The 25,445-nt window shown below is 62.6% G+C and overlaps 1 protein-coding gene across 3 annotated transcripts in view; it reads left to right on the forward strand.

Annotated features, from left to right (window-relative positions):
• Positions 1-23,568, forward strand: part of RXRA (retinoid X receptor alpha) — a 68,472-nt gene extending 44,904 nt beyond the window's left edge. For 2 of the 3 annotated variants that reach the window (XM_019639709.1, XM_019639701.1), the window contains exons 3-10: positions 1,232-1,382; positions 1,804-1,983; positions 10,691-10,860; positions 14,183-14,312; positions 15,083-15,215; positions 17,327-17,418; positions 17,901-18,006; positions 19,673-23,568. In XM_019639709.1, the coding sequence (XP_019495254.1) occupies positions 1,232-1,382; positions 1,804-1,983; positions 10,691-10,860; positions 14,183-14,312; positions 15,083-15,215; positions 17,327-17,418; positions 17,901-18,006; positions 19,673-19,820 (1,110 nt within the window). In that variant the 3' untranslated portion in view covers positions 19,821-23,568. Of the gene's footprint in view, positions 1-359; positions 606-1,231; positions 1,383-1,803; positions 1,984-10,690; positions 10,861-14,182; positions 14,313-15,082; positions 15,216-17,326; positions 17,419-17,900; positions 18,007-19,672 lie in introns of those variants that run through there. The other variant, XM_019639717.1, reaches the window with a different exon arrangement.
• Positions 23,569-25,445: the final 1,877 nt, after the last annotated feature.

A 25,445-nucleotide genomic window follows, 5' to 3' on the forward strand; every position in this document is an offset into this window, starting at 1 on the left:
CCTCTTATCTGGGAAACGCTCCTGACACCTGCAGAGGGCGCACTGGGGCATCTCAGGTTACAGGGCATTTGGAGCTGGCCTCCTGGCCTCCCTGCAGCCCACCCGAGTCCCGAGGGGGTTAATCGCTCCACCTGGATGAACCAAGGGCCCGGAGTGGCCAGGGCGGGAGAAACACCCCCGGGCAGAGCGGGGAGGGGGCGGCTGAGAAACCGATTCGGGTGGTTTCGGCTCTGTGTGCTTTGCACACCAAGCCCTTCCTGTCCCGTGAGAAAGGGGGATGGGATTTGGGGGCCATGGGGAAGGAAGGGGGTGAGGTTTCTGTGTGCAGGAGGGGCCCGGGGCTACCAGGGGGCAACCCAGCGGCTGTTGCCCATCCCCAGAGACAGCTGCTCTACCCGATTTCCGCCTTTGTCAGGGGTTTGCAGAAGTGGGGGTGCTGGGGGCTGCTCAGCCGGGGTCCTGGCGCCTGGGGAGACAGGCTGGCTCGCGGGATGCAGCGGGAAGCACCGCTGGGCCCTTGGCGCTGACAGGAGAGCTGGGGTGGACACAGCGGAACCAAAACTGCTGTGTCATTCTAGCCGTGGCAGCTGTTGCCAGGGTGACCGGTGAGTTTCCCACGCTTCCTCCAGTGCGGCTGCAGGCTGCCATGGGCAGGGCGGAGAGGCGATAGTGTCCCTGCTGGCGGATGCCCCAGGGGTGTCTCCATCCCTCTCTCCTTGGGCCACGTGATCAGAGACCCCACCCTGCCCCCTGAGGTCTGGGCATTGTGGCCTTGGGGGTGTACCCCAGCTTTCCTTCCTCCTTTCTGTGACCAGGCCTCAGTGCCCATCTGTGGGTTGGGGTCCCCAAGGCACCTGCCTCACTGGGAGGGTCACGGGGCTCACGCTGTCTTCTGTCCAGCAACGGCAGGCAGTTCTTATTCAGATATGAGCAGGAGCTTTGCAGGGTCCTCCTTCTGAGGCCTGGAGTTGGCTGTGGGACGGTGGAGCCCTGAGGGCAGGACGGTCCCCGCCAGCCTGGCTAAGCAAGCAGGGGCCAGGTGTCCAGCCAGTGCTTAGCGGCGCTCGGCCCTGCTGCTCCCCGGCTGTGTGGCCTGAAGTGGGCAGGGCTCCTCTCTGAGCCTCTCTTTCCCTCTCTGTGAAGTGGGGGTGTGGCAGCGCCCTCCTCACTGCAGGGCTGCCGGGGGGGACAATGTCACATGCCAGCGCTGAGCCCAGTGTCCCCTCCTCAGCTCAACTCGGCCATGAACCCTGTCAGTAGCAGTGAAGACATCAAGCCCCCGCTGGGCCTCAATGGAGTCCTCAAAGTCCCGGCCCACCCCTCAGGGAACATGGCGTCCTTCACTAAGCACATCTGTGCCATCTGCGGGGACCGCTCCTCAGGTAGGCCGCATGGCGCCGCGGGATGATGGCAGGGCCCTGAGGCGGGCGCTGGGGGCGGGTACCGGGAGGCAGGAGCCTGGCCAGGCCAACCAGCCATGCTCAGCGCTCCGAGGGCCTTTCACAGGGGACCTTCTAGTGTTCTCATGTCAGGGACACAGGAAGTGGGGGACACCACCGTGGGCAGGGCGGTCTGGGGGCTCCTGGAGAGGAGGCACCGGTGACAAAGGGGCAGCACAGGTTGTGCCTTTCTGGGCAAAGGGCCCCTCGCGTCAACCTCTGAACCCCGACAGCCCCCCAAGGGGCCAGGACAGCTGTCCCCTCTGGGACCACCAGCTCAGACAGAGCCCAGGGACCCGCCAGAGAGCGGGGGGTGAGGGTGGGGGTGCAGGTCGCTCAGGGCCCCATTGCCCCCACCCCGCAGGCAAGCACTACGGTGTGTACAGCTGCGAGGGCTGTAAGGGCTTCTTCAAGCGGACGGTGCGCAAGGACCTGAGCTACACCTGCCGGGACAACAAGGACTGCCTGATCGACAAGCGCCAGCGCAACCGCTGCCAGTACTGCCGCTACCAGAAGTGCCTGGCCATGGGCATGAAACGGGAAGGTAGGCTGCGGGCGCGGGGCAGGCGCGGGGCGTCAGGGCCTCCTCGAGTCCCGCGTTCCCTGAGCACAGGGTCCAGCCTTGTACTGGGAAGCCTGGCAGCATTCCAGCGGCGCCCAGCTCCTTGGCCTACCTCTGGTGACGGGACACTCCCTCCCTCCAGAGGCTGCTGCTGCTGTGCTCTGGGCAGTGCATCCCCGTGGGCGGTGCTGCCACTCCCCACATCTTACTGAGCGCCTGCTCTGTGCCGGGCTCTGCAGGCACAGAAGAGACAGCCTCCGTCCTGCCTGCCGGCGGCTTCCAGTCCCGCTGGGGACAGGCAGTGGCCAAACCCTCTTCACTGGTAGTGGGCTGTGCCCAGTGTGCGATCCTGGGAGACAGGGAGAGAGACACGGTGAGGGCTGAGGCTGGAGGTGGCAGGTCGGGGCAGGAATGAGCCCAGGCTGGCGTGGTGGGGGCCAGGACAGTGAGTGCATACGGGTCCTGGGCCGTGTCACGGAGGCCGTGGTGAGGACATGCTGGTTGAGGGGTGGTGGGGGCAGGGAGCTCCTGAGTCTACTAGGCTAGGGTCGAACTGAACTTGGCAAAGATTTGCAACAGCCAGGCCCTGGGGGCATTGGGACTTGAGCCACTGGCCTCCGGGCCTTGGGGTCTGTGAGCCTGTTTTTCTGACAGCATTTTTCAGGCGTGGGGTGGGGCCAGGTAGCATGGAAGGTCACTCCCTGAGGTCACTGAAATTGTCCGGCTGTGCAGCCAGACCTGGGTTTGAGTCCTCAACCCCGACTTGCAGTGTGGGCCTCTCGCAGCTCGGTGCTCTCCATGGCCTCAGCTTCTCCGTCTGCAAGTTTGGTCACTCCTGGACTCTGTCCGAAGGGCCTGCGTGCGCACTTGCCTGGGGGTGGGTCCCCGGGAGGTGGTATCTGGAGTCAGGGTCTCATGGTCTGTTCTCTTTTCCACCGTGACTGCTCCGGTGGCCCCCATGTGGCTGCTGTGTGTCCATCTCCCTCCCACCTGGCATGGTCCCCTGCTGGTGTCTCTTGAGTGGCTGCAGTTTTCATCTCATTCCTTTTTATTTCTTTTTGCACCTAAGCCCTGATTATTCTTGTTTGGAAACCGAAACCTCTGTAGGGCCACGGGGTCCTGTAGGATTTCCTCCCTGAGGTCACAGGAGCGAGCGGAGCATGGTGCTGTGGGTGGGGGCTCGCGGCAGCCCTGTCTCCTGCAGCTGGCACCACTCCTGGCTAGGGGCAGCTGGACCCCACAGGGGAACTCATGGGCTCCAGCGTTGAGCTAGGGGGCTGGCCTGGGCTGTGCCAAGTGTCTGCCCTCAGCCTACCTGATGGGGGTGCAGCTTTCACATAGCGTTTGCCCACCCTTCCTAGTGTAGGTCCAGGGCTTGTCCAAGGTCACACGCAGGGCTGGAACCTGGGCCTCAGGCTACCATGCAGCCCTCGTTCTTTTAGGCCAGAGAGAGGGCAGAGGAAACAGGTGCCTGGCCAGGGAGGGCATGTGCCTGGCTCTGGTCCCCCTGGGTGCCCTGTGTAGTCAGGGAGGGCTTGCTGGAGGCGGTGAGTGCAGTACTGTTTCTGAAGGATGGAAAGTTGGGTAGGGGGCAAGTGTGTGGTAGGCAGTGGATCGGTATGGAGCCTGACCCAGGGCTGGGTGCCAGTGTGCCGGCAGGAGAGTGGGGGCCCCGGCGTGCAGCTCCAGGCTCGTGGCTCCCTGGGGGACACTGCAGCACAGGGCAGGCTTGGATTAATGCCTGAGATTGCTGACTCACTGAGCCCCATGCTGGGTGCTGGGCCCCACGCCGGGTGCTGCGCACACAGCAGTGAGCTGTGCGTATCCATCCATGGAAAGTGACATCACATAACCAGGCAGCTCCCTTGGTGTGACCGGTGCCGACTTAGGGGAGGTGCAGGGCATCGTGGGAGCCTCAAGGAGGCACCTGCCCCAATCTTGGGCATCAGGCAAGGCTTGGGCGGGCGGGAGATGGCCAGGCTGACACCCGAGACTGGGAAGGTGTCAGGCACACGGCTTGCCCAGCCGGAGGGAACAGCGTGTGCAGAGGCCGAGGATGTCAGCAGAGGTGGCACGCTGCAGGGCATGGATGCCATCCCGGGCCCCAGAGAAGGACCCTTTACAGGCCCCTGGGACTGTCCAGTAAATGCTGACCCCTTCCTACTGCCCTCTCAGCCTGTCTACCTGTGAGCCTTGGTGTCATCAGATTCCAGCTTCCTGTCCCCTCGAGGCCTGGGGGACAGTGGGCACTGCCCCCTCTCATCCCAGTGGAGCCTTCAGAGTCCCCTGTCTGACCCTTTCCTGGCCCCACCAGTGACTGGGGCTCGGCCTGAGTGGCTGTGAGAGAGCCTTGCTGGGCACTTGCCCGACCTCCACACATCGTGTCATTCACCTACGTTGCTGTGGTGCTGTCCCCACGCCTCATACATAGAGAGACGGGGCACTTGGGGTGGTCTCAGGGCCAGCGACGAGGTGGGGGCTGCTTCGCTTTGCCGCCTCTCAGGTCTGGTGGAAGAATCAGGCGCTTCAGGCTCATTCTGGAGGGAGATGGGCCCTGAGGCCTGATTTACGGGCAGTTAGATAAATACCTGTCCCGCCAGGACCCCTCCCCTTCATCTCCTCCTGGATTTATGTCATGAACGTGCCGTAATTACGTGCCCCAAACCCAATGACATGAAACGGCCTCATGGGCTGTGGAAGGTGGTTCTGTGTGGCCCTGAGAGCCTGAGGGTGGGTCTCCAGAAGGAGGGCAGGGCCTCGCGCCAAGTGGGCTCTGTCCCTGGGCGAGTGACTCCCTAGTGAGGTGGCAGCCAGCGCGTTTCCTGGCGCCTGCAGGGCCCGGTCCACAGCTGTACTTGGGAGGGGTGACTGGTGGCCCCAGTGCAGCCTCAGTACCCTCTCTCCAGGGACCTCCATGGACTCCCAGGACGAGTGGCCCAAAGGGGTTGGTGGGCATGCCCCCCCTGCCCCGGCACCTGCCATGTAGCCTGCAGCTGGGTGCTGGGCACTGCCCTGTGTCCCCCGGAAGTCGTCCTGAGAGAACTCCTATTACAAGGAGGACCTATGCCCTGGCAGTGGTGGCCCAGGCCACATGAATAGGGTCAGCGTGGGAGCCCAGAGCACCCTGGCCAGGAGCATAGGATGTGAGCTGTGGGCTCCCAGGGCCAGCCCTTAGTGTCAGCCCCGGATGGGCAGCTACGTTGACTGGCCTTGATGTCACACGACCCCTTGGTGAGGCTGCGATCACACCCATTACAGGGAGGAACTGAGGCTGGCACCCAGGCAGCATTGCCCGGTGCAGTGGTGGGAGGGGCAGCTCAGGGCTGGCACCAGGCTGGCTGACCACAGGGAGAGCCCAGGAGGGTTTGGCTCAGGGCTGACAGGACCCCACCTCTCTGGGCTAATGAGGGGTGCCGCAGGCTGATAGCATCTGGTGTTGGGCAATGGTGGGGCCTGCGCACACAAGCAGTCACCAGGGACTCGTTCCACAGCATTCCGGGGGGAGGCGGGGGGGCCGAGGCCCAGGTGGGAAATGCCGCTCAGGCCAGCCCTCCACCAGGCTGAGCCCGGGCCTGCCTGCCGGAGCGTGTGGCAGCAGGGCTTGGGGGCCTGCGGGTGCTTCTGGTCTGATGGCGGAGGCAGGCCCTATGTTTCGGGGTTCCAGTCAGATGGGGGAGACCTGGCCCTCACCTGGGGTGACCCTGGCCCAGGCTGCAAGGGGCCACCCTGCTGCCCCCCCCACCCCCCGCCTCTTGCTTCCTCCTCCAGGAAGGCCTCTCCCCGTTTCCTTCCTGCCTCTTTTGCTTCCTGTGCCCCCTTCTCCTGACTCTGAAGGACTGGGGTACGGAAGCAGCAGTGTCTGGTGTGTGTGTGTGTATGTATGTGTGTGCACGTGCGGGAGTGTGTGTGTATGTGTGCGCGCCCGGGTGTGTGCGCGCGTGTGTACGCGTGTGTGCATATGTGCGTGTGCGCGCGTGTGCATGCATGTGTGTGTGCATGTGCACGTGGGAGTGTGTGTGTGTACACGTGTGTGTGTGTGCGCGCACGCATGGCTCCACCCATTTCTGCTGCAGAGGAGACCCGGCTGGGTTCAGGTGCCTCCCTGTCCCCACTGGGCAGTGACTTGGCCTCTCTGGGCCTGTTTCCTCATTTGTGCAGTGGTATCATTGGCGAGGTTCCCCCACCCCAGGTGTGTTGGGGGGAACGTGGGAGGTGGTGGCACCACCGCGCCTGGCTGGTAGGGGGGTTGGAGGGCAGTGACCACAGCACGTGGGTGTGTGCACCTGTGCACGTGGAGACGTGTGTCATGTGACCGTTCTCCTTGTCTTAGATTGTGTCCCTTACGGGAAGGAGGGACCCATCCTCTGAGCTAGAGAGACCCTAACTCGCCGTGTGACCGCTGTCAGGGCGTTCCTTCTCCTGGCCTTTCGAAGAGGTGGTTGGGCCAGAAGCTTTGGTGAAATCCAGTCCTGCCTGTCCCGGGGGCCACATAAGGGACAGAGGAAGGCCCCAGCTGCTGGCAGTGCCCAAAGCAGAACAGGCAGCAGGGCCAGGGCTCCCGCCAAGTCTGGACACCCCATTTCAGCCCCCATCTTCCTGCCAGGCCCTGCGGGCCTGGAGGGGTGGCACTGGGGTGTCTCGCAGGTCAGGGGTGTCTGCTCCGGCTGAAGGGCTGCTGCTGTTCCTCGCATCAGCGGGCCTTGTGATGTTGGGGATCCTGGTTCTGTTGGGGGTTGAATCCCCTTCCCAGGCATGTGTTTGGCTGTTGGGGTGGGGGTGGGGTCTTCCCAGGGATCCCCAGCCTCCTGTGCCTGGCACACTCAGGGCTGGAGGGTAAGGAGCCCCTGTCTTCCCAGACGCCTCCTGCCTGAGGCTTCCCGGCGCCAGCAGAACGTAAGTCAAACATGACTTCATCCAGAAGGTGATGGAGCTGGCAGAGCATAAATCCGGGCTCTCTCCTGCCCCCTCCGCCGTCTATAAATAAAACCATAATATTTATAATGACACTGCTCAGAGCTGCCGGGCTCTTCGCGGCTTCAAAGTGCTTCACAAAGCCTTCGCTAATTAATTCTCGGCTGCCCCGGAGGAGGCAGGTGTGAGGAACCCCCTCCTGCCCATGGGCGCTGCCCCCACCCCCAGGGCACCCTCGGTGAGCTCAGGCTCCCTGCACCCAGGGGCCGTCTGTGGAGAGGGAGGAAGTCCCCACAGCCGGCCCACATTGTGGGGAGCGTGGGAGCGGGAGGTGCGGTGACAAAGCTGTGGCATCTCTAGGGCACCTCCTCGTGGACCGAGCCCGAAGGCTGGTGCTGTCGCTCTCAGTCTAGGGCTGAGGGAGCTGGAGCCCAGCGAGGCTGGGTCTGGCCTGGGGCTGCACAGCTGTTGGAGGCAGGGCAGGGTCTGGGGACCGGGGCCGTCTGACTCAGAGTTGGCTGCTTGAAGCTGCCCGCGGTCCCGAGAGCTCAGCCCCTTCGGCTGCCTGGGCCTCACCTTCCCCACCTGGGAAAACGAGGTGGTTGAGCGAAACCACGCGCCTCTCAGCAGCGTCCTGGCTCTGACAGTTCAGGATTCTGCCCACGGCACAGACCCTGGGGACCCCATCCAAAGGTCTCAGGGACATGGGCCCACCTAGGCTCTGGGTTCCTGTCAGCCTGGGTGGGTGCCCCCTGCCTGTTGGTTCTGCTGGCCTGTGACCCTGTCCACTGTGGCCCATGTGGAGGCGCTGGGAAGCCTGGCTGCTCCTCGCCCTCTGCTGCCAGCTTGAGCTCTCCTCCTAGCCCCCACCTGCTGTCAGATTTCCCAGAATTGCCAGATTTGCAAAAACTTGGACTCGAGCCTCCTGCCTGGCCCCGTGGCCCAGCTGGTGTGGTCCGAAGGTGTCGGCTGGCCCGACCTTGAGCCTCGCCCGCAGATGGAAAGTCCCTCGCTCGTCCGTCCTTTGGGTCTTGGAGAGCGCAGCCCCTGGCGTGGGGGCAGCTCTGAATAGCCATGTGTCCACACAAGGAGGATGCAGGGTCTGTCCCCAGGGAGTCCTGAGGTACCAGAGAGGCACACATGGGCCTGGCATCTCTGAATGGCCGTCATTGGGGGCCAGGCAGGAAGCACTTGGCTTGGGGGGATGGAGAGGTGCTGACGGACTGTAACAGCAGGTGTGTGTGTGTGTGTGGGGGGGGAACGAAGCCGACTTGGGGATCCCCCAGCACCAGTAGGGAGCTCTCACGCCCCAGGCCTGGAGGAGTGAGGGGAGGGGGCGTGGAGAGCCCCAGGGAGCTGTGCCCCGGGATCAGTGAGTGCCCTTTAGGAGGAAAGGGCCCTGGAGAACCGTGGTGGGGCAGGGCGGGCACCAGAGCCATTGGCACCCCTCCCTCCTGCCCTCCTGTGGTTTCTTGCTGTTGGTCAAACCCATCCAGAAGCCAATGGGGAGGGGCCTGGGCGCGGCCTCCCCAAGCTCAGGCCCTTGGACCCAGGGCAAGGGGTGGGTGTGGAGGTGCAGAGGTGGCCCCGACAGCCAGTGTCTGTGAGCGAGGACTGTCTGCCCCATAGAGACGTCCTGGAGGGAGGATAAGCCCGTCTGAAGCCCAGGGAGCCATAGTGCCCGGGAAGCCCCCTCCGAGGGCCTGCACCCTCTCACCCTCTGGAAGCCACTGCTCTGCACATGGGACCAGGAACGTGCTGCTGGGCTGTGGCTGGCAGGGAGGGGTGCTTGGAGCTGGCTGGGGTCAGAAACCTGGGATGGGTCAGAAGCAGAGAGGGGGAGAACCAGGTGGCGGGAGGGAGGCAGCAGCCTGTGCTGGCCTGGTGGCATCCTCGGGAGGCCTGAGGCCCTGTCACTGAGCCCCCACCGCCAGGGCTGGCGGGAGGCCGGACGGCGTGCTAGTGTGCCTGTGCTGTCGGGGTCGGGCGCCCTGAGCGTGCTGTGCGGGAGCGTGACTGGGGGCTGTGGATTTGGCTTCCTGCAAACGTCCTCCCCTGGGGTCCTCCAGGAGTAGGTCGTTTACCAGGCCCTCTCACGTGCACCCGGGGAGCAGCATGGTCACCAGGGGGATGACGGAAGTGGCTGCCACATGGCCTGGGTCCGAGCAGGGTTCCCTCTGGCCGCGTTGCTTCAGAGCCCGGTGAGGTCCGTCCTGGAGGGTGAGCCTGGGAGTCAGGGTCTGCACCGTGGCTCATGGCCATCTGATCCATGTCCCAAGGGCTAGCAGCTCCCAGGTCTCACAGCCCTGGCATTTCCTGCAGAGAGCGAGCCACCATGCCACTGGGGTGCTTTGGGGGACCCAGGCCTGGCCTGGGGGGCTCTCCCAGGTCAGGATGATCCCCAGCTCCTCCTAGGAGCCTTGTGTACTGGGGTACAGCCCCAGGAAGGGCGCCCAGCTCTGCCTGTCCTAGCCCTCCCAGGGGCCTGCCAGCCCTAGGCGTGGGCTAGGGGCTGTTTCTGGGCCCTTCCCCTCAGTGGGATGGGCCTGTGCACAGAGGTTTCCATGCAGTGCTCTGCAAGTCGCTTCGCCCAAATGCCAACTCTTGTGGTCGGGTCCCCAGGGGCCCTGAGGGGTCTTGTCTGGGGCGGGGGGATGAGGACCCAGCCCTGAGGAGGCCGTGGTACCCTGGGAGCTTGGTGGAGGGCATCAGGACAGCTTCTCTGGCCCAGCCAAGCAGGACACAGGAAGGGCAGCTCCGATGGGCTCGGGGGAGGACCGCCCGTCCTGGTGCTGCTGCCTGCCACCTGGTGGCATGTGGGGTGGGCCTAAGAGGCACAGCCCTGACACGCCATCAGCCCAGGCTCTGACGGTGCTGTGTGGGCAGCCCCTCCAGCCCCATATGAGGCCTCAGGCCATGGCTTCTCCCCTCTGCCGACTCCTCCCCTCTCCCCGCTGCCCCCGTCCAGGGTCCTTGATGCCCCCATCAGTAGGAGGGGTGTGGACGTGGGAGCCGTCCCAGGGGGCTGCAGGAGCGGTTCATGACCTGGCCCTGGTTCACGGTTTTATCAGACCTGCTGGGTGACCTCAGGGAGGTCCCAGCCTCTCCTTGGAAGTCTCAGTTCTTTCTATAAACACCCACCATGGGGCACCCTGGCCTCCTTGGCCTTCCTTCCACGTGGGTCTCCTTGGGGACAGAGTTGAAGTGAACCCCTCTGTCTCTGCTTCCTCTCATCAACTTCTCTTCCTGGGTTCCCAGAAACCTGGCCAACCCCCGACTCCTCCATGTGCTCAGCCCTCCACCCCCTCAGGCAGAGCATCTGTGCTCTGGCTCCGGGCCTTTGCACATCCACCTCCTTTGCCTGAACCGTTTGTTATTCCTGTGTTTCCTGCTCCTTCCGTCTCATTGCCCCTTCTGCCGAGAAGCCTTCATGGCTTTGCCCGAGTCCATAGTCCGGCAAAGCCCTCCCCCCTCCATCTCGGGATCCCTGCTGAACCATCAGCTCCATGAGAGCTGGGCCCCATCTGCCCTGGCCTGTGCCTGGCCTGGGTGGGTCCTGCTGTCAGCATTAGTTGAGTGAATTAATGAGAGATGGGCATGCTCTGGGTTCTCAGAAGGCACAGCCACTGAGAGGTCAGGCTTGGGACAGAGGTGGGGCCGTGGTCGGCCAGCCCCGGCAGGGACATGGGTGTGTGGGCAGCGTTCGGCCCCTGCCGGTAGAGGGACTGCCGCTGTGGGAGCTGTAGGCTGACCGGCTGCCTCCCTCGTCACTTGGCAGCGGTGCAGGAGGAGAGGCAGCGGGGCAAGGACCGGAATGAGAACGAGGTGGAGTCCACGAGCAGCGCCAACGAGGACATGCCCGTGGAGAAGATTCTGGAGGCCGAGCTGGCCGTCGAGCCCAAGACCGAGACGTACGTGGAGGCGAACATGGGGCTGAACCCCAACTCGGTGAGTGCACCCCGCCCACGTGGCCTCCCCATAAGGTGGCAAGGACCGGCGCTGCTTTGGGGACTGTTAGCCCTGGCGAGCGCCCCTGGGTGAGAGACCCCAGCTGTCAGGACCCGTGCTGATGGCCCGTGCAGCCGCGCCCCCGTGGGTGGGTGATGTTTTAATTCCTTGAATCAGAGCCAGGACTTGGCACTTAACCTTCATGCTTCGTGTTGTCTCTGGCCCATTGTCCAGCCGGGTGTCGGGAGTCCTGTATCTGCCCCAGGTTTGTGGGTTCTGGGCTGGGACCAGAGCCCTGTGGCCGGCCCTTTACAACCTGTCCAAGCTGACCCTGAAGCCATCTAGGCCAGCCCTGAGGTCACTCTGGCTTCTCTCCTCCGTTGTCCCCCAGCTCACAGTGGCCCAGCCACACCCTTCTTGTCTCCCCCACCCCAACCCCAGGGCCTTTGCACATGCTGCTCCCGCTGATTCCTCCTCAGGCTTCAGTCTTGGCTAAGGTGTCACTTGCTCAGGGAGCCCTTTTCCGCTGGGACTTGCTTGTGCCCCTGCCAAAGTGGACCTGGCCCGTTAGCTGGGCTCAGAGCCCTGAGCTTTCCCTTCATGCCCCTGGCATATGGTGATTCCATGGCGGTGTGTGTGGTGAGTGAATTCCCCCTCCTCGCCACGAGGCTGGGGGTGGTGTCCAAACTGTTCCTCACTGCCCAGCTCTGCTCAGGGACAACCCTGCCCTGCGAGTGGGCGCTCACACGTGGCCCTCACCCCAAGTTTAAGAGTGTGGGGCCCCCTCTTATATGCTCACCAGGCTCCAGCAGGCTGAGGCCCCCATGGCTGGGTGCCAGGCCAGCCCTGCTTCCTGTGCTCTGATGGGACGCCCCAGCGTGAACCCTGTGACCCTGGACACTGCTGGGCCCACCTCTCGTGTCCCGGCGAGGGGAAGGACACCAGATGTGAGGGTGTCATGATTGAGCAGAAACTCCAAAAGAAAAGTCAGGAGATCAGCCAAGGCCTGCCAGCTTCTAATTTTGTCAAGTAGGGACGTTACTTAGAAACAGCAAACGTGGCGTCTGTTGTCGTGGTTTCAGAGCGAGCGAGGTGGCTGTGGCTGCAAAGGCAGGTGGCTGGGGGGAGATGGGGGCCTCTGAGGGCGGCCCGTGATTCCACGAAGTGCACTGCCTTCTCGCATCTGACCTCACACTGCAGCTTCTGTGGGTTGGCCTGGGTCCTCCCTTCCCTTAGATGGCCCAGGAGAGGCGAGTCGCCCAGCATCACGCGTGGCAGCTGGTACCTCTCCAGCCCTGGGGGGGGGCTTGAGCCTCTGCCGGAGGAGGGGGGTCCTGTTGTCACCTCTGAGGACAGCGACTGGCCTTCCTGCTCAGGCACAGGGTGGGAGCTCCTTGAACCACTGCTGTTGAATGAGGCCCATTTGTTTGAGTGAGAATCAAGGCTCAGAGAGGTTAAGTGTTTGCTGGAGGCCACACAGCAGGATGGAGCAGGGAGGGGCTGGAACCCTTCCCAGCCCCCACCCCCATAGAGGAGCCCCCTCCAGCCCTGACATCACCCACAGCTCCAGCCCCGCATTGTCCTGTCCTCACCTGTTCGAGATGCACAGTGGACATGTGACCTGTGCACCCACTTGTGAGGCCTCAGCCTTCCTGGGAGCAGCTCAGGGTGACAGCCTGTCCCTCGGGCCTGCTCTGGGCCCATTGAGGCTCTGAGGGGGCTGCTGGCAGTGGCCAGGAGAAGGCCCGTTTGCTGGGGCTTCAGCATGGGGCCCTCCTTAGGTCTGCCCCACACCTCACCTCCCACACGGCTCGCTGGGCCCCTCCCCACCAGACCCACGCTCCCGCTGCATGGGGCTGCTCTGTGTCACGGACAGGCAAGGTACACGGTGCTTTCCAGATAGCCGCATGACAGGAGGGACACTGAGGCTCTGAGAAGTAGAGCCTGGCTGTAGTGGTGCCACCTCGCGCACCGGCTCTGGCCTCTGGCACGGCTAGCTGCTGGGCGTGTCACATGCGTGAACCGGGGACCTCGTGCAGGCCAGCCTCTGCCTGTGGCTGCCGGTCGTTGATCAAACGGGGTGAGGGTGAATGCCTGCAGGGGTGCTGGGCCTAGGCACGTGATATCCTGCCCATGAGCTTGGATGGCCAGGTGCCGCTCCCAGAGGCCTGCTGGGGCACTGGGGAGAGAACACCGAGCTGTGGGCCAGCCCGACGCGGCTGAGGGTTTCGGCATGAAGGTGGTGACAGGAGTCATGTCGGTGCTGGAGCCCTGCCCGCCCCTTCCCACTGGGGGTCCCTGGGCTGCTGTGGCCCACGTGCCCCAGAAACACCAGCTGACGCCTCTACCTGCAGCTCCAGTGCCCGCTCTGCACGCCTCAGCCTTGCCCCACCTGGTGGCCTTGGTGCCAACTTGTCCCTGGGCCTCCTCGGAGAGTCCTCAGCCAGCCCTTCTCGCAGCCTGGAGTGTTTAGACTGCGCGCCGCTTATGGGCAGATGGTTTCTGTCAGGCAAGCTCTTCAAAGGGGACCTTTCTCCCATGAGGAGCACCGGCCACTGGCGCACCCCCTGCTGGCTGCCGCCCTGTCTGTCTGTCTGTGCCGCCTTTGCGTCTGGTAGGAAGAAACAACACCAAAGCAGCCAGGACTGCCCACTGGCTGGGCCACCGTGACCACGCGTCCCACCCGTCCCAATACCCACCCCCACGTCTCAGCTTCCTTGTCTGTGACGCGGGGCCACCTGGCACCTGCCCTCTGCGATGGGACTAAATGGTCACAGGCTGGATGATAGTCCTGTGGCTGCTGTAACCACCACGAACTGAGTACTTAAGAGAGCCCAGGCTTAGCGCCTCACACTCTTCGAGGGCCAAAGTCCGACACCAGTCCCGCGGGATAAAGTCAGGGTGTCAGCGGGGCTGCTTCCTCCTGGGGGGCACCCGCTTCCGGCCCTTCCCAGGCTGGCGGCCTCCACGCTCTGGCTCGGGGCCCCTCCTCCCGCTTCGAGGCAGCAGCGTCTTCTCTGCTCCGGCCTCTGCTGGCCTCACTCCTTCCCTCCGACTCTGACCTCCCGCCTCCCTCTCGTAAGGGCTCTTGTGATGCCACTGGGCCCTCCGCACATCCAGGGTCATCTCCCGTCTCAGGATCCCGACCTCGATCATGTCTACAGAGTCCCTTTGGCCGCGTGGGGTCACATAGTCACAGGTCCTGGGGATTAGGACGTGGGCGTCTTTGGGGGCTGTTAGCAGCCCACGCTGGGCAGAGCGGGGCCTGGTCTGGGCTGTGCTGTCGGCACGGTGCTCACTACGGTGCCCCCTCCCTACCTAGCCCAACGACCCGGTCACCAACATTTGCCAAGCAGCGGACAAGCAGCTCTTCACCCTCGTGGAATGGGCCAAGCGGATCCCACACTTCTCTGAGCTGCCTCTGGACGACCAGGTCATCCTGCTGAGGGCAGGTGAGTGTCCGGGCCTGGTGGGGGCTGGCGGGGCATCGAAGGACAGCCACCCTGACCCACTGTGTGACAGGGCCCCCCCTGCCCCTCCCTGGGCCTCAGTCACCCCCTCTGTAAGATGGGGCTCATTCTTGCTTTGTAGGCTCTTAGGATTAGATGAGATAATCCATGAGCTCCTGTCAGCCACAAAGCCTGGAACCTTCCACGTGCTCGGGAGTGGTGGCTGTGAAAAGAACTGCTCTTGTTGAAGATGGCTTCATGTTACCCCATTTAAATGAGTCGTTTAAACACTTGTGCACAGAAATGAAGGTCTTTTTCGCTCCCTTTCCTTAACCCTTTGCTGCCTCCCGGCTTGTCTGTGCTCCTAGAACCAGAGCGACGAGTTGCTCTGTGGCTCTCACACGCCTGGTTTCAGTTCAGCGATTTGCTATTTTGTGGTGTCCCACGCTGCACACGCTGATCCCTGAGTTTGCTGTTGGGACCAGACTAGCTGTCCGTGGCTATCGCCGAGAATCGCGGGCGCACATCCGTGTGATCCGTGGCACGAGCATCCTGCACTTGCAGAAGGAGACCCACGAGTGGGGGAGTGCCTGGGTTAGACAGCCCGAGCTGCTCTGTGCGGGACTTGTCATGGCCTTGACTGCCGTGCACACGGGGAAGAGTGCGCTCAGGAAACTCTCCCGCAGGGCGGTTCCGGGGGGTCGGGCTCCACGGAGCCTGCTTTTGGGAACGCTGGCTAGGGCCCGCCGAATGACCGTGTGTCTCCCTGCCAGGCTGGAACGAACTGCTCATCGCCTCCTTCTCCCACCGGTCCATAGCCGTGCGGGATGGGATTCTCCTCGCGACCGGGCTGCACGTGCACCGGAACAGCGCCCACAGTGCAGGCGTGGGCGCCATCTTTGACAGGTGGGGTGGCCCTCAGCCATGGTCACATGGGGCTTAGCGTGTGTTCATGGAGGTCGTAAGTGCAGGAAGTGAACGAAAGCACGAGGACAGAGATGAAACCCTTTTGAAGCCCAGTACCCGGGGATACTCGGCGGCCACTAACGTTTGGGTTTATTTCCTTCCAGTTCTTTTCTTAAAATTCTATATAGGGGAAGGAAGGCTGCACTTTTTTAAAGGCGGAAGTGGATTATATCAGGGATATGGATTGACTGTGTCCCTTTTGACACAGTAAAAGGGATGCGCTTTGACGCATTGCAGACTCTTCGGGGCTGTGGCTGGGACGCATCGCAGCCCACGTGTGCCTGGTGTGGCCAGCTGTGCCTGGCTGTGCGGCTCCTGCACCTCCCCGATGCAGCACGGACATGCACCTCTCTGCACAGCCCCCGTGGGTCACACGGCAGACCCACGCCCAAGGGCCGGGAGGCCTGTTTGTCTCCATTCAGGTTGCTCTCCAGGAACAGGGCCCATTTACATGTCCCCAGGCCAGCTGGACAGCAGCTGTCTGTCCCTGTCTCTGGCTGGGGCCCACTGCAGGCCTGGGTCTCCTGGGGACCTGGGTATCGCTTTAGCCAGCTGGAGCGGGCAGGGCTGGGTGGGACATTGCAGGGTCCCTCGGGTGGGGGGCTGCAGCACAGGAGTGGTGGAGGAGAAGGGGCAGGTCAAGGAGGTGTCCACGGCAAGCCCTTGGGTGTGGGAGCCCTGCAGATGGAGGCCCCCACTGTTACCCACAAGGCGGGGAGGACTAATTGCAGGAAATGTGCTGCCCATTCAGATAGAATGAAGGAGCAGGCCCTTGAGCTCACTGGGTTGTGCCAAGCGCCAAAAGGCTGTGTGGCCGCGGCTGCAGGCAGACTGGAGTAAACAGTGCATGTCTGTGCCTGCTGCAGGACTTCTCAGGGCGTTTAACAAGCTGACGTACCATGGTGCCACCAAAGGGGGCAGCAGGTGCAGCGTTTATTGCCCACAGAAGCCTTCTTTAGAGTGTGCATCCCTCTGATATCTGCGTTAGTGTTGCAGCCCCAGCCATGCACCCAGCTGACACTCCGTGGTCCCAGCAGCTAGCGAGGTGACAGTGCTGGAGGCGTCGGGTTATGTCCCCCGGGCCCCAGAGCAGCCGTGGAGAGGCCCAGCTTTTCCTCGCCCTTCACGTGAAGGGCTTTCTGCCCCACCTCTCTGCAGCCCACCCCCTGCCCACCAGCAGATGGCCCAGAGGCCAGGCGATGTCTGAGGCCGCTCCATCCCACCCTGTCCTCTAGGCTCCCTGAGCCTTCTCAGGCTGCAAGCACATCCCTGCCCAGCCTGCAGACCCACTGGGCTCCACTTGGCCCACAGGGAAAAGCCTGGGCTCCTCAGGCTGACTATCAGGCCTCCCCCGGGCCACGCCCCTTTGCTCCCCTGGGGCCTGACCTCCCCACCACTTGCGCTTTGTGGCTCCGACTGTCAAGTTTTGGGACTGGTGGGTGGGCTAATGAGTTTGGAGAGCCCAGGCCACGTGGGGTGCTGTAGATAGGCCAGGGGGTCCCGGACGCTGCCACCCGCAGGGGGCTCCAGGGAGGGTTCTCTGCTCTGATGAGGATGGGTGTGTTGCTTCCCCTCGTGGAAGTAAACGGCTGGTGACAAGAAGTGGAACAGCCCCCTCTGGTGGCCAGGCAGGACCTGGGAAGGCCACATCCTGGGGAACGCCTCCTCTGGACTGAGGGGAGTAGTTGTGACTGGAATCCAAGGGCTGTGCCTCAGGCTGCCCCGCCGGTCTGCAGCTGAGCGTCCAGTGGCAGTGGACTTGGCCCCAATGCCCAGGCCCCTGGCTCACCTTGGCTCGGCTGTCACAAGGTCCCTCCGTAGTCTGCAGCACCCCAGAGTAAATCCCACATGTAGACCCTCTCCAGGCAGAGAGCGAGAGCCCACCCTGGGGCGTGGCAGATGTTGGACCTGTCCGGGCAGCCCCCCTTTGGCCTTCTCAGCTGCCCTCCGGGGCCACACCAGGCTCCCTGAGTCCCGTGGGTATTTCTGGGGGGTCCTGGCGAGGGGCGCGGTTCGCTGTGTGCCTTGTCACTCACCCGCTTTCGCTGTAGGGTGCTGACGGAGCTGGTGTCCAAGATGAGGGACATGCACATGGACAAGGCGGAGCTGGGCTGCCTGCGCGCCGTCGTCCTCTTCAACCCCGGTATGGCCCTCCTGCCGCGCCGAGCCGCCGCGTCGCCTGCTCATGGTGGGGAATGGCTGTGCCGCCTTCCCGTGGCCCTTGTGAGGGTCCCATGTGGGGCCTCTGCACACATTGGGGCTTCGTGAGCCACAGTTGTCCTTAATGGTCTGGTGAGGCCTCTGGCCTGGCTTTCTGGGCTATGCTGTCCAGAGCATGGCACCACTTTGCACTGGAATCCTGGGGTCCAGGAGGGACAGACTTCCCGTGAGCTTCCAGTGCTGAGGGTCTGGAGTCCAGAAAGCTCGGGCGGCGTTAGTGAGGGGCAGACCTGCTCTGGGTACCGTGGGACCAGCCTGGCCCCACCTTGGGTGCTGTGTGGGAGGGGGCCTCCTTAGAGCTGCCCATCTCATCCAAGCCAGGGCCTGCGGGGAGCCAGCCTGAGTGCCCAGGTCCCAGGCAGCTTCCCGGATGAGGGGCTCTGACCAGTGGCCCCTTCTTCACAGACTCCAAGGGGCTGTCGAACCCGGCCGAGGTGGAGGCGCTGCGGGAGAAGGTGTACGCGTCCCTGGAGGCCTACTGCAAACACAAGTACCCCGAGCAGCCAGGAAGGTGAGCCCTGGCCCTCGGGACTTTGTGTTCAGCCCCCTTGCCCCGGGGCAGACTGCCACTAGCCCTTTAGATACTTTCGTGTGAATCTGAAGGTGACGCCCCTCCTGGAGCACCTGGCATGTTCTGAGCAAGGACGGGGCTCTCTCTGGGCCCCAGTGCTCACACGCGCTCACACATTTTCCTGTAGCCCTATTAAAAAGATGGGCCCAGCGCCAGCACACAGTAGGTGCTTTGTAGATGACACAAGGAAGTCTGTGCTTCCCCCCACCCCCAAGGGAACCACTAGAGGCAGGGCCTTGGCGTGCTCACCCCTGGCAGGAACGGGTGCCAGCACATAGTAGGTGCTTTGCGAAAAGTCTGCAGAGTAGATAGATGGCTGTGGTCCCAGCGTACAGCTTGCATCTCCCACGCGCCTGACTGGGCCCCCAAGGGCTGGGATCGTCTCATTTCCGGGTCCACAGTGCCGGGAGCGCAGTAGGCATCCAGGAGAAACCGAGCTGTCAGTGGCATCGTGGTTTTCCGAGGCTGTTGTCCTGATTCCTTCCGCCCCCCTCCCTCCAAAAGGGCATCTCCTGGGTGGGGGGGTGGCGGGGAGAGGTGGCCAGGACAGCAGGCCCGCCTCTTGGCTGGCGCACACATGGTTAAACTGTGTCCGATTGTTGCTCAGCCCTCATCTGGTTTGGTTTAAAGTGAGACTTCCCGGATGGAGGACGGAGGATGGGGACTGAGAGGCAGCACTGCTTGTTTTTCCTGGCTCCCTGCCTCAGCCGTCTCGCAAGCTCAGCAGAAAACAGCTCGCGCTCTGGCCCCCTCCAGGCTCAAGGCTGCTTTTTTTGCCTAGAAAATGAGGGTTGTGTGGCAGCCAACCACGGGGTTTTTGCCCCCGAAATACAGACGTCGTGAATAATTAATGAGGTCCTGAAGCCCTGCAGTACCCGGAGGGACCCTGTGGAGAGACCCGGGCAGCATGTGGTGGAGGGGGGCCTGGGGCAGATGTGGACATCCCTGGAGGGACATCTGGCTGAGTCCCCACATGGCACGTTTCTCCTCCAAGAGCCCCAGTGGTTTCCACCTTCCCTCCCCCACCCAGGGTCCTCCAAAGAAACTCCCCAGAGGGTGGGCAGGGCCTGAGGGGCGTCCTGTGCTCAGGTCCAGCTCCAGCAGAACTATTTCTGGGGAAGAGGTGTGCCTGGCATGGGGGTTTGGGGTGCCGATGCTTTGAGAAGGGGCTTGTTCGAGCACAGACTTTTCTCCCCTCTGCAGCCAGAGGCATTGCTGGTTCTCTCAGCCCTCTCCCCTGTATAAAATCCTGCTGTGGCTCCCTGTTGCCCTTGGAGAAAGCCCCTGTATTTTAACTTCTCCACAAAGCGCTATCCGCCTGCCCCAGCCTGGCTGCTGTCTCCCCACTGGCCCTTGGTCCCAGGTCTTCACCCTGTGGGTCTTTTGGGGTCTTCATGCCCACCCTGCATTCTCCTACCTCCAGGCCATGCCCTGCTCTGTTTCTGCTGCCTGAGGGGCCCGCCTTTCCCCTCTTAGGCTCAGCTGGGCTGGTCTCATGCAGGTTTGGGAAGATCGGACTTGAGACGGTCCCGTCCCCAGGAGGCAACCAGGCGCTGGGGCGGGGGGTGGGACGGCTGCCTGCGCGCTCACGCTGGCTCTCCCGCAGGTTTGCCAAGCTGCTGCTGCGTCTCCCGGCTCTGCGTTCCATCGGCCTCAAGTGCCTGGAGCACCTCTTCTTCTTCAAACTCATCGGGGACACGCCCATCGACACCTTCCTCATGGAGATGCTGGAAGCTCCGCACCAAATGACTTAGGCGCAGCCCGGCCACCCCGCCTGGCCGCCAGCTGCTCTCCTCAGCCAGCCCCGCCCCTGCCCCTTCTCTGCCTGGCCTGTTCGGACTTTGGGGCTCAGCCTATCACTGCTAAGCCTAAGAGATATGTTGCCACCCTCGTTATTTTCAATACTACTTGTCTTTGGACGCTGCAGGGCAGTGGCTTTCCCGGGGCCGGAGTGGCAAGGACTGGTGTGACCCCAGCCAGGTCCTTCAGGCTCTCCCAGGGGAGCGCAGGGCAGCTCACGGGGTCTCAGGCCCTGGTTCCTGGAGCTACAGCAGGCGGGAAGGGCGGCTTTGTGTGGGTCACTGTTGTCGCTGGTTTTCGAATCTCCCGTGCGGCTCTCCTGCGTGGAGTGACCCCTTTTGTCTCTTGTCAGTGCTAGTGCTTGGCAAGCCCGGCTTCACCCGTGGTCAGAAGGAGAGGACAGGTGGGGGACGGGCTGGTGTTTCGTTGTGAAAGAGCCCACCTACTCCCTGGGAAGACGACAGCGGCTCTGGGGCTGGCAGGCTTCCCTTCCCTCACAGAGAAGGGCGAGCAGCCCCTTTTTCCAAAGATGACTTGCGGTTCTGCCCCCGAGCCAGTCAGAGCAGGATCTGACCTCTGTGCAGGGTTGTGGGGCCACCTCAAGGCCGCAGGGGCTGGGGTTGCCTCCCCGCCTCCCCACCCACCTCAGTTTTCTCTCTGCATCTCGTCTTCCTTTCAGCTTCGCCCCCCGTGGGGTCCCATCCAACCCAGGGCAACTAGACTGCCGTGCCCCGGCCTCTCCTGAGCCCCGTATCTTCTCTTGCAGTCTGGGAGTTGGGCCGACAGTAGCTCCTGCTTCCTAGAGGGCTGACCTCTTGGGCTCGGCCTTCCTGGAAGCACTGGCCATGCCAGCGTGGGCTCTGCTGACCTCTCATGGGCAGAGGTTGCCCCCGGGGAGGCCCACAGGGATGGGAGGGGAGGGTGGGTGCTTTCCCAGAGGTCTCAGTCTGCTAGGCACATTTGGAGGGAGGCAGGAGGCGTCGAGAGCCCGAGGGACGTGGCGTGTAAGCCCGGCGGGGAGGGGCAGGGGGCTGCAGTCTGGAGATCTCCATAGAAAGACCCCCTCCGCTGGCTACCTGTTCTGTCTGAAGACTGTTGGAATCAGAAGCCATTGAATGCCAGCCTCCTCGGGCCTGTAGCTAGACACCCGTTGGGAACAGCCAGCCAGGCTGCTGTCTGGGTGATGGAGCTCCGTCGAACACCCACTCTGGTTGAAGGCGCCCCGGTCAGCCCAGCACCCACTTCCGTAGCAGTTCGACCCAACCCAAGGGGGTGGAGTGTCTCAGGTTGGACTGGGCTCTTTGCACTGTTCCTTTGGTCTGAATACTTTACATTTTCACGCCTCACACCCCAGGAACCCAGCATGTGTCAGCAGTGGGGACCTGAATAGGGATGACAGTGTTGGGGGTGCGGGGAGGGGTCCTGTCTGCTTAGCCCGAGGGCATGCTACACGGGGGATGTGTGTGGGGGGGCACTGCCTTTCCCAAAGTATGTTTCCCCAGATGGTACAGGGGTGCCCTGGGCAGGGGCTTCCTCGGATGCCTTTGGGGCTGGGCAGGGAGAGGCAGGCCCCCAGGCCTCGGTGGGGAGATGGTGTCCATTCTCTGCCTCCCGGAGCCCCCAGCCCGAGCTGAGCGTGAGGCATCTGGGAGGAGGCTGTAAGACTGCACGGATACCTCCTTCGGCAGGCTGCCCTGCCACGTGGGCACTTTGTCCACTGCCTGAGGCGTGCCAGGGCCTGCCCAACTGTCCCTCCACCCAGACTCTCCCCCAAAGTCTTGGCAGCCTTTGGGGTGATGGTTGTGACAGGCAGTGATGCAGGCAGTCAAGGTATATATACCCTTTCGGGCCTCACCCCCAGCAGTGGGAATGGTCAACGTCCCCACACCCACCACCCTGGTGCCTTCTGCAGCGACACACACACCCCATCGTCCATGCCCAGCCCCCACCTCGTCCCCTGGGCCCCTTGGGAATGTGGGTGGCTCCAGTGGAAAAAAACCAGGATGGGGGCCCTCTGTTGGGGGGTGTTGGCTTCCTGGGAATGTCACTGTTGCTGGCCCTGGCTGGCAGGCTGTAAGCACTGAGGCCCCCAGGCCCTGCAGCCCCTCCTGTACCGCAGCGTCTTAGCTCTCAGGAGCTGCCCTCCCGCTTCTCTCAGTCTCTGTCGTCGTCATCCGTGCAGTGCTGTTTGTTTGGAAAAGTGACCCGTGGGGCAATGGCACATTACTCGGTAGAAAGATAGAATTTTTATTTAACCAGATCTTTAGTAGTAGTACCAATCTGGTTCAATTAAGGCGACTTTCTTTGTAATTATTATTATTATTTTGGTGGGACAATCTTTAATTTTCTAAAGATAGCACTAACATCAGCTTGTTAGCCACCCCATGCCCGTCCCCGCCTCGGTCCGGCCAGACACTTCCTGGGCCCCGGGTCTGCTGGTGTCTCCGGCAGGTTCCTCAGTGGTGTCACCTCCCCACTCTGACATCCAGACGGGGCTTCTGGGGCTGAGGAGCGAAGACGGCCGCATGCTGTGTTTGGAAAGTGTTGGCAAGGCCAGGCCCTGACTTGCCCCCCACCCTTGGAAGCTGGCCTGCCTGCGACAGTCACCAAGAGGGCCCCCGTGTCAGCCACTCGTCACCTGGAAGCATGCGGTCTCCAGGGACCACGGCCCTGCACTCTGGGATTCCCAAGTCCCAGTGCTCCCAGTGGATTCGGGCTGTCAGGCTGGCGGCCAGTGCGGGAGGCCTGGCAGGGCTCCCTTCTCCGTGGGGCCCTCGGAGCGCCTGGCCGGAACGTGCAGCCAGTGGGTAATCAGCTGATGTTGTCCCCATCATGGAATTCGGGCACATGGCGTGGTCCCTGCCACGCAGGTGTGTGGGTGTGAAATGTACGTGCTGAACAGAAACTGCACAGAGCTACACGCCATGGACAGCACACGCGTAGCCGTTCCCAGCGTTTTGTGTTTATTTTTAATCAAGACTATTTTTTCTGTTTTCCTATAAATTTGCTTCATGTGAGCAAGTACATAAGGACCCCTCCTTTGGTGAAATCCGGGTTCGAATGACTATCTCAAGGCGAGGAGATGCATCTATTTTAAGATGCTTTGGAGCAAACAGCTTTAGCAGTTCCCAATCCTTAGCCATGCCTTAGCCGGGACGCGTAGCTAACTTCAGAGGATGACAAATACAGAGAGTAAAGATAAGAGAAAATGTCTAAAGCATCGGGAAAGGTAAAAAAAAAAAAAAAATCTATTTTTGTACAAATGTAATTTTATCCCTCATGTATACTTGGATGATACGGCGGGGAGGGGTGGGGACTTGTTCTGTTTCTGCTTCTAGAGGTTGAAGTGAAAGCGTTCTTGGTAACGCGTTGGAATGTGAGATGGAGCAGAGAACGGGGCTCCAGCGACACGGCGCGCAGGCTTTGTGACGCTGCTGCACAGAAATGTTCCCTGTGGGCCTGAAACTTTCAAGGGTTTTCTTCCCCTTTCGAGTAATTTCAACAGCCTCGCTCTGTTCACCCGCTGCCAGCCGGCCCTCCCGCGACTGTGAAATCACTTCCTTCCGCGATTGTTCTCTACATCATGGGCCACAGGTGCCAGGGTTGACAGACAGTGGTATGCGAATTGTGGGAAAGAAAAAGACGACGCGAGAGGAGAAACAAAATAGGACCGTTTAAAAATACATCATCCTTCAGTTCTCATCTGTTCTGGTGGTGTTTCCTGTTTGGGTCTGGAGGTCAGTCACGCAAGGGGGCTTCCGGCTGCCCCAGAGACAGAGGGCCTGCTGCCCTCAACCTGACCTGGGCCGGGTCCGCACAAGGTGCCTCAGCTGCTACCCGGTGGGTGGGGGTGGCGGGTCTAGGGCAGGGGGCCCAGGCTGGGTCGCTCGCCCTCAGCCGCTGCTCTGCCCCACAACTCTCCCGGGAGCCCCTTTCTGGAGCCTGGGACTGGCCCAGTGGCCTTCCGAGGGGGTCCCTCAGCATGTGTGAGCACTGGTAGAGCCCTTGTGTGGCTGCTGGCCCTGCTCTAGGCCACCCCAGCACAGCCCCGTGTCCACACTGGCCCAAGCTGGCAGGGGGCTCCCATAACCCCCAAGTGAACGGTGTCATCTAACTGCCCCACTAATACCGAGGAATGACGCCCACCTGCTCCATCCTGTGACCTCTCCACGCGGTCCAGGGGCTGGACAAACCCTCCTGCCTCTCTGTCCAGCAGGCACCCTTGTGGGGAGACCCTGGGACTGGGAGCTGGACAGAGGGTGAGGGCTGCTCCCAGCCGGGAGGGGGCAAACCTTACAACTCCGCATCAAAGGTGAGGCTCCCCTGATGTTCCCCTGACCGAATGCACGCGCGGACACTCACAGGCACACACTGACATATGTGCTCCCCACACAGTCACACACAAATACATGTACACACAACAGCTATCCACACTCATGCATGGCACACATTTACCACGCTCCCACTGTCTCCCGGGCGCCGGTCAGCCCCCGGGACGGAGGACTGGATGATTCGGGGAGCAGCACGGCGGAGGGGCCTCAGCCCTCGGGGAGCACGAGGCCGAGTCGGGACACCCTCACCCACATTCGCCCTCTTCCCAGCTGTTTTTGGGGATGGCTGCACCCTGAACCTCTTAGCTGCTCTCTGGATCCCCAGCTATGGGTGAATGGTGGGTGCCAGCTGGACCCTGGAAGTACAGGAACTCTGCCATCTGTTTAAGACCCACGCGCGGCTGATTGCCAGGGCCTGTGGGGCCGCACCCACCAGAACCTGGCCTGGACCTGGACTGGAGTGGGCACAGGAGCCGGGGGACACGAGGGAGCATCAGAGGCATCGCCTGCGTCCCCCCACAGCACAGCGCCTGCTGGCCTCTGGGAAACGCACATGTATCAGCCGGGGGCCCCTTCCTGAGGGGCATGGAGAATTGGGGGCTGCGAGGCTGCCTCCCGGCTGAGGGGCCTCGTCCTGCCTTCCACGTTCCCAAGCTCTGCTGAGTGCACTGCGTGGGACACTGGTTCCCTGGCGGTCCCGTTCCCCAGGGAATGAAGGCGAGCCCAGTGGGGAGATCCGGCAGGGTTCCTGGGCACAGAGGGTCCCCTGGGCGTGCGAGTTCCCTGCTGAGAGCAGGCTCAGGCAGCTGCCGGGCAAGGGGGCGCTGCAAGGTTTCAGGAGGACTAGAACAGGAGGGTTGTTGGAGGTCCCACCCTTGGCCCTGGGAGGGCAGACCCACATCTTCCTAATGAGGCACTTGGAAGGACCTGGGCGAGTCCTGAGCTGTCAGAGACAGGGGTGGCCCTGGCCGGAGCAGACCGGTGACCAAGATGGCCTCTGTGGGGGCCATTCCTACCCAAGCCGTGTCCTCCAAACTCTCCAGGGTCCAGGCTCCAGGGGGCACACCAGGGGTGGCGTGCTCCCTGGGAGAGGGGGGGCAGGCTCCAACACCCTACTTCCTTGGTTAGGAGGCCCCTGGCAACCCCCCAGGGACATGCTGCCGAGTTCCCGCCAGTCAAGCACTCTAGTCTGCCCCTGGGCCTTGCATGGCAACCTGGCCTTGGGCCTCCCTGCTGCCCCCAGTTGCC

This window comes from Hipposideros armiger, unplaced genomic scaffold, assembly GCF_001890085.2.
Source record: "Hipposideros armiger isolate ML-2016 unplaced genomic scaffold, ASM189008v1 scaffold_3, whole genome shotgun sequence".
In the NCBI taxonomy this organism is placed as follows: Eukaryota; Metazoa; Chordata; class Mammalia; order Chiroptera; family Hipposideridae; genus Hipposideros; species Hipposideros armiger.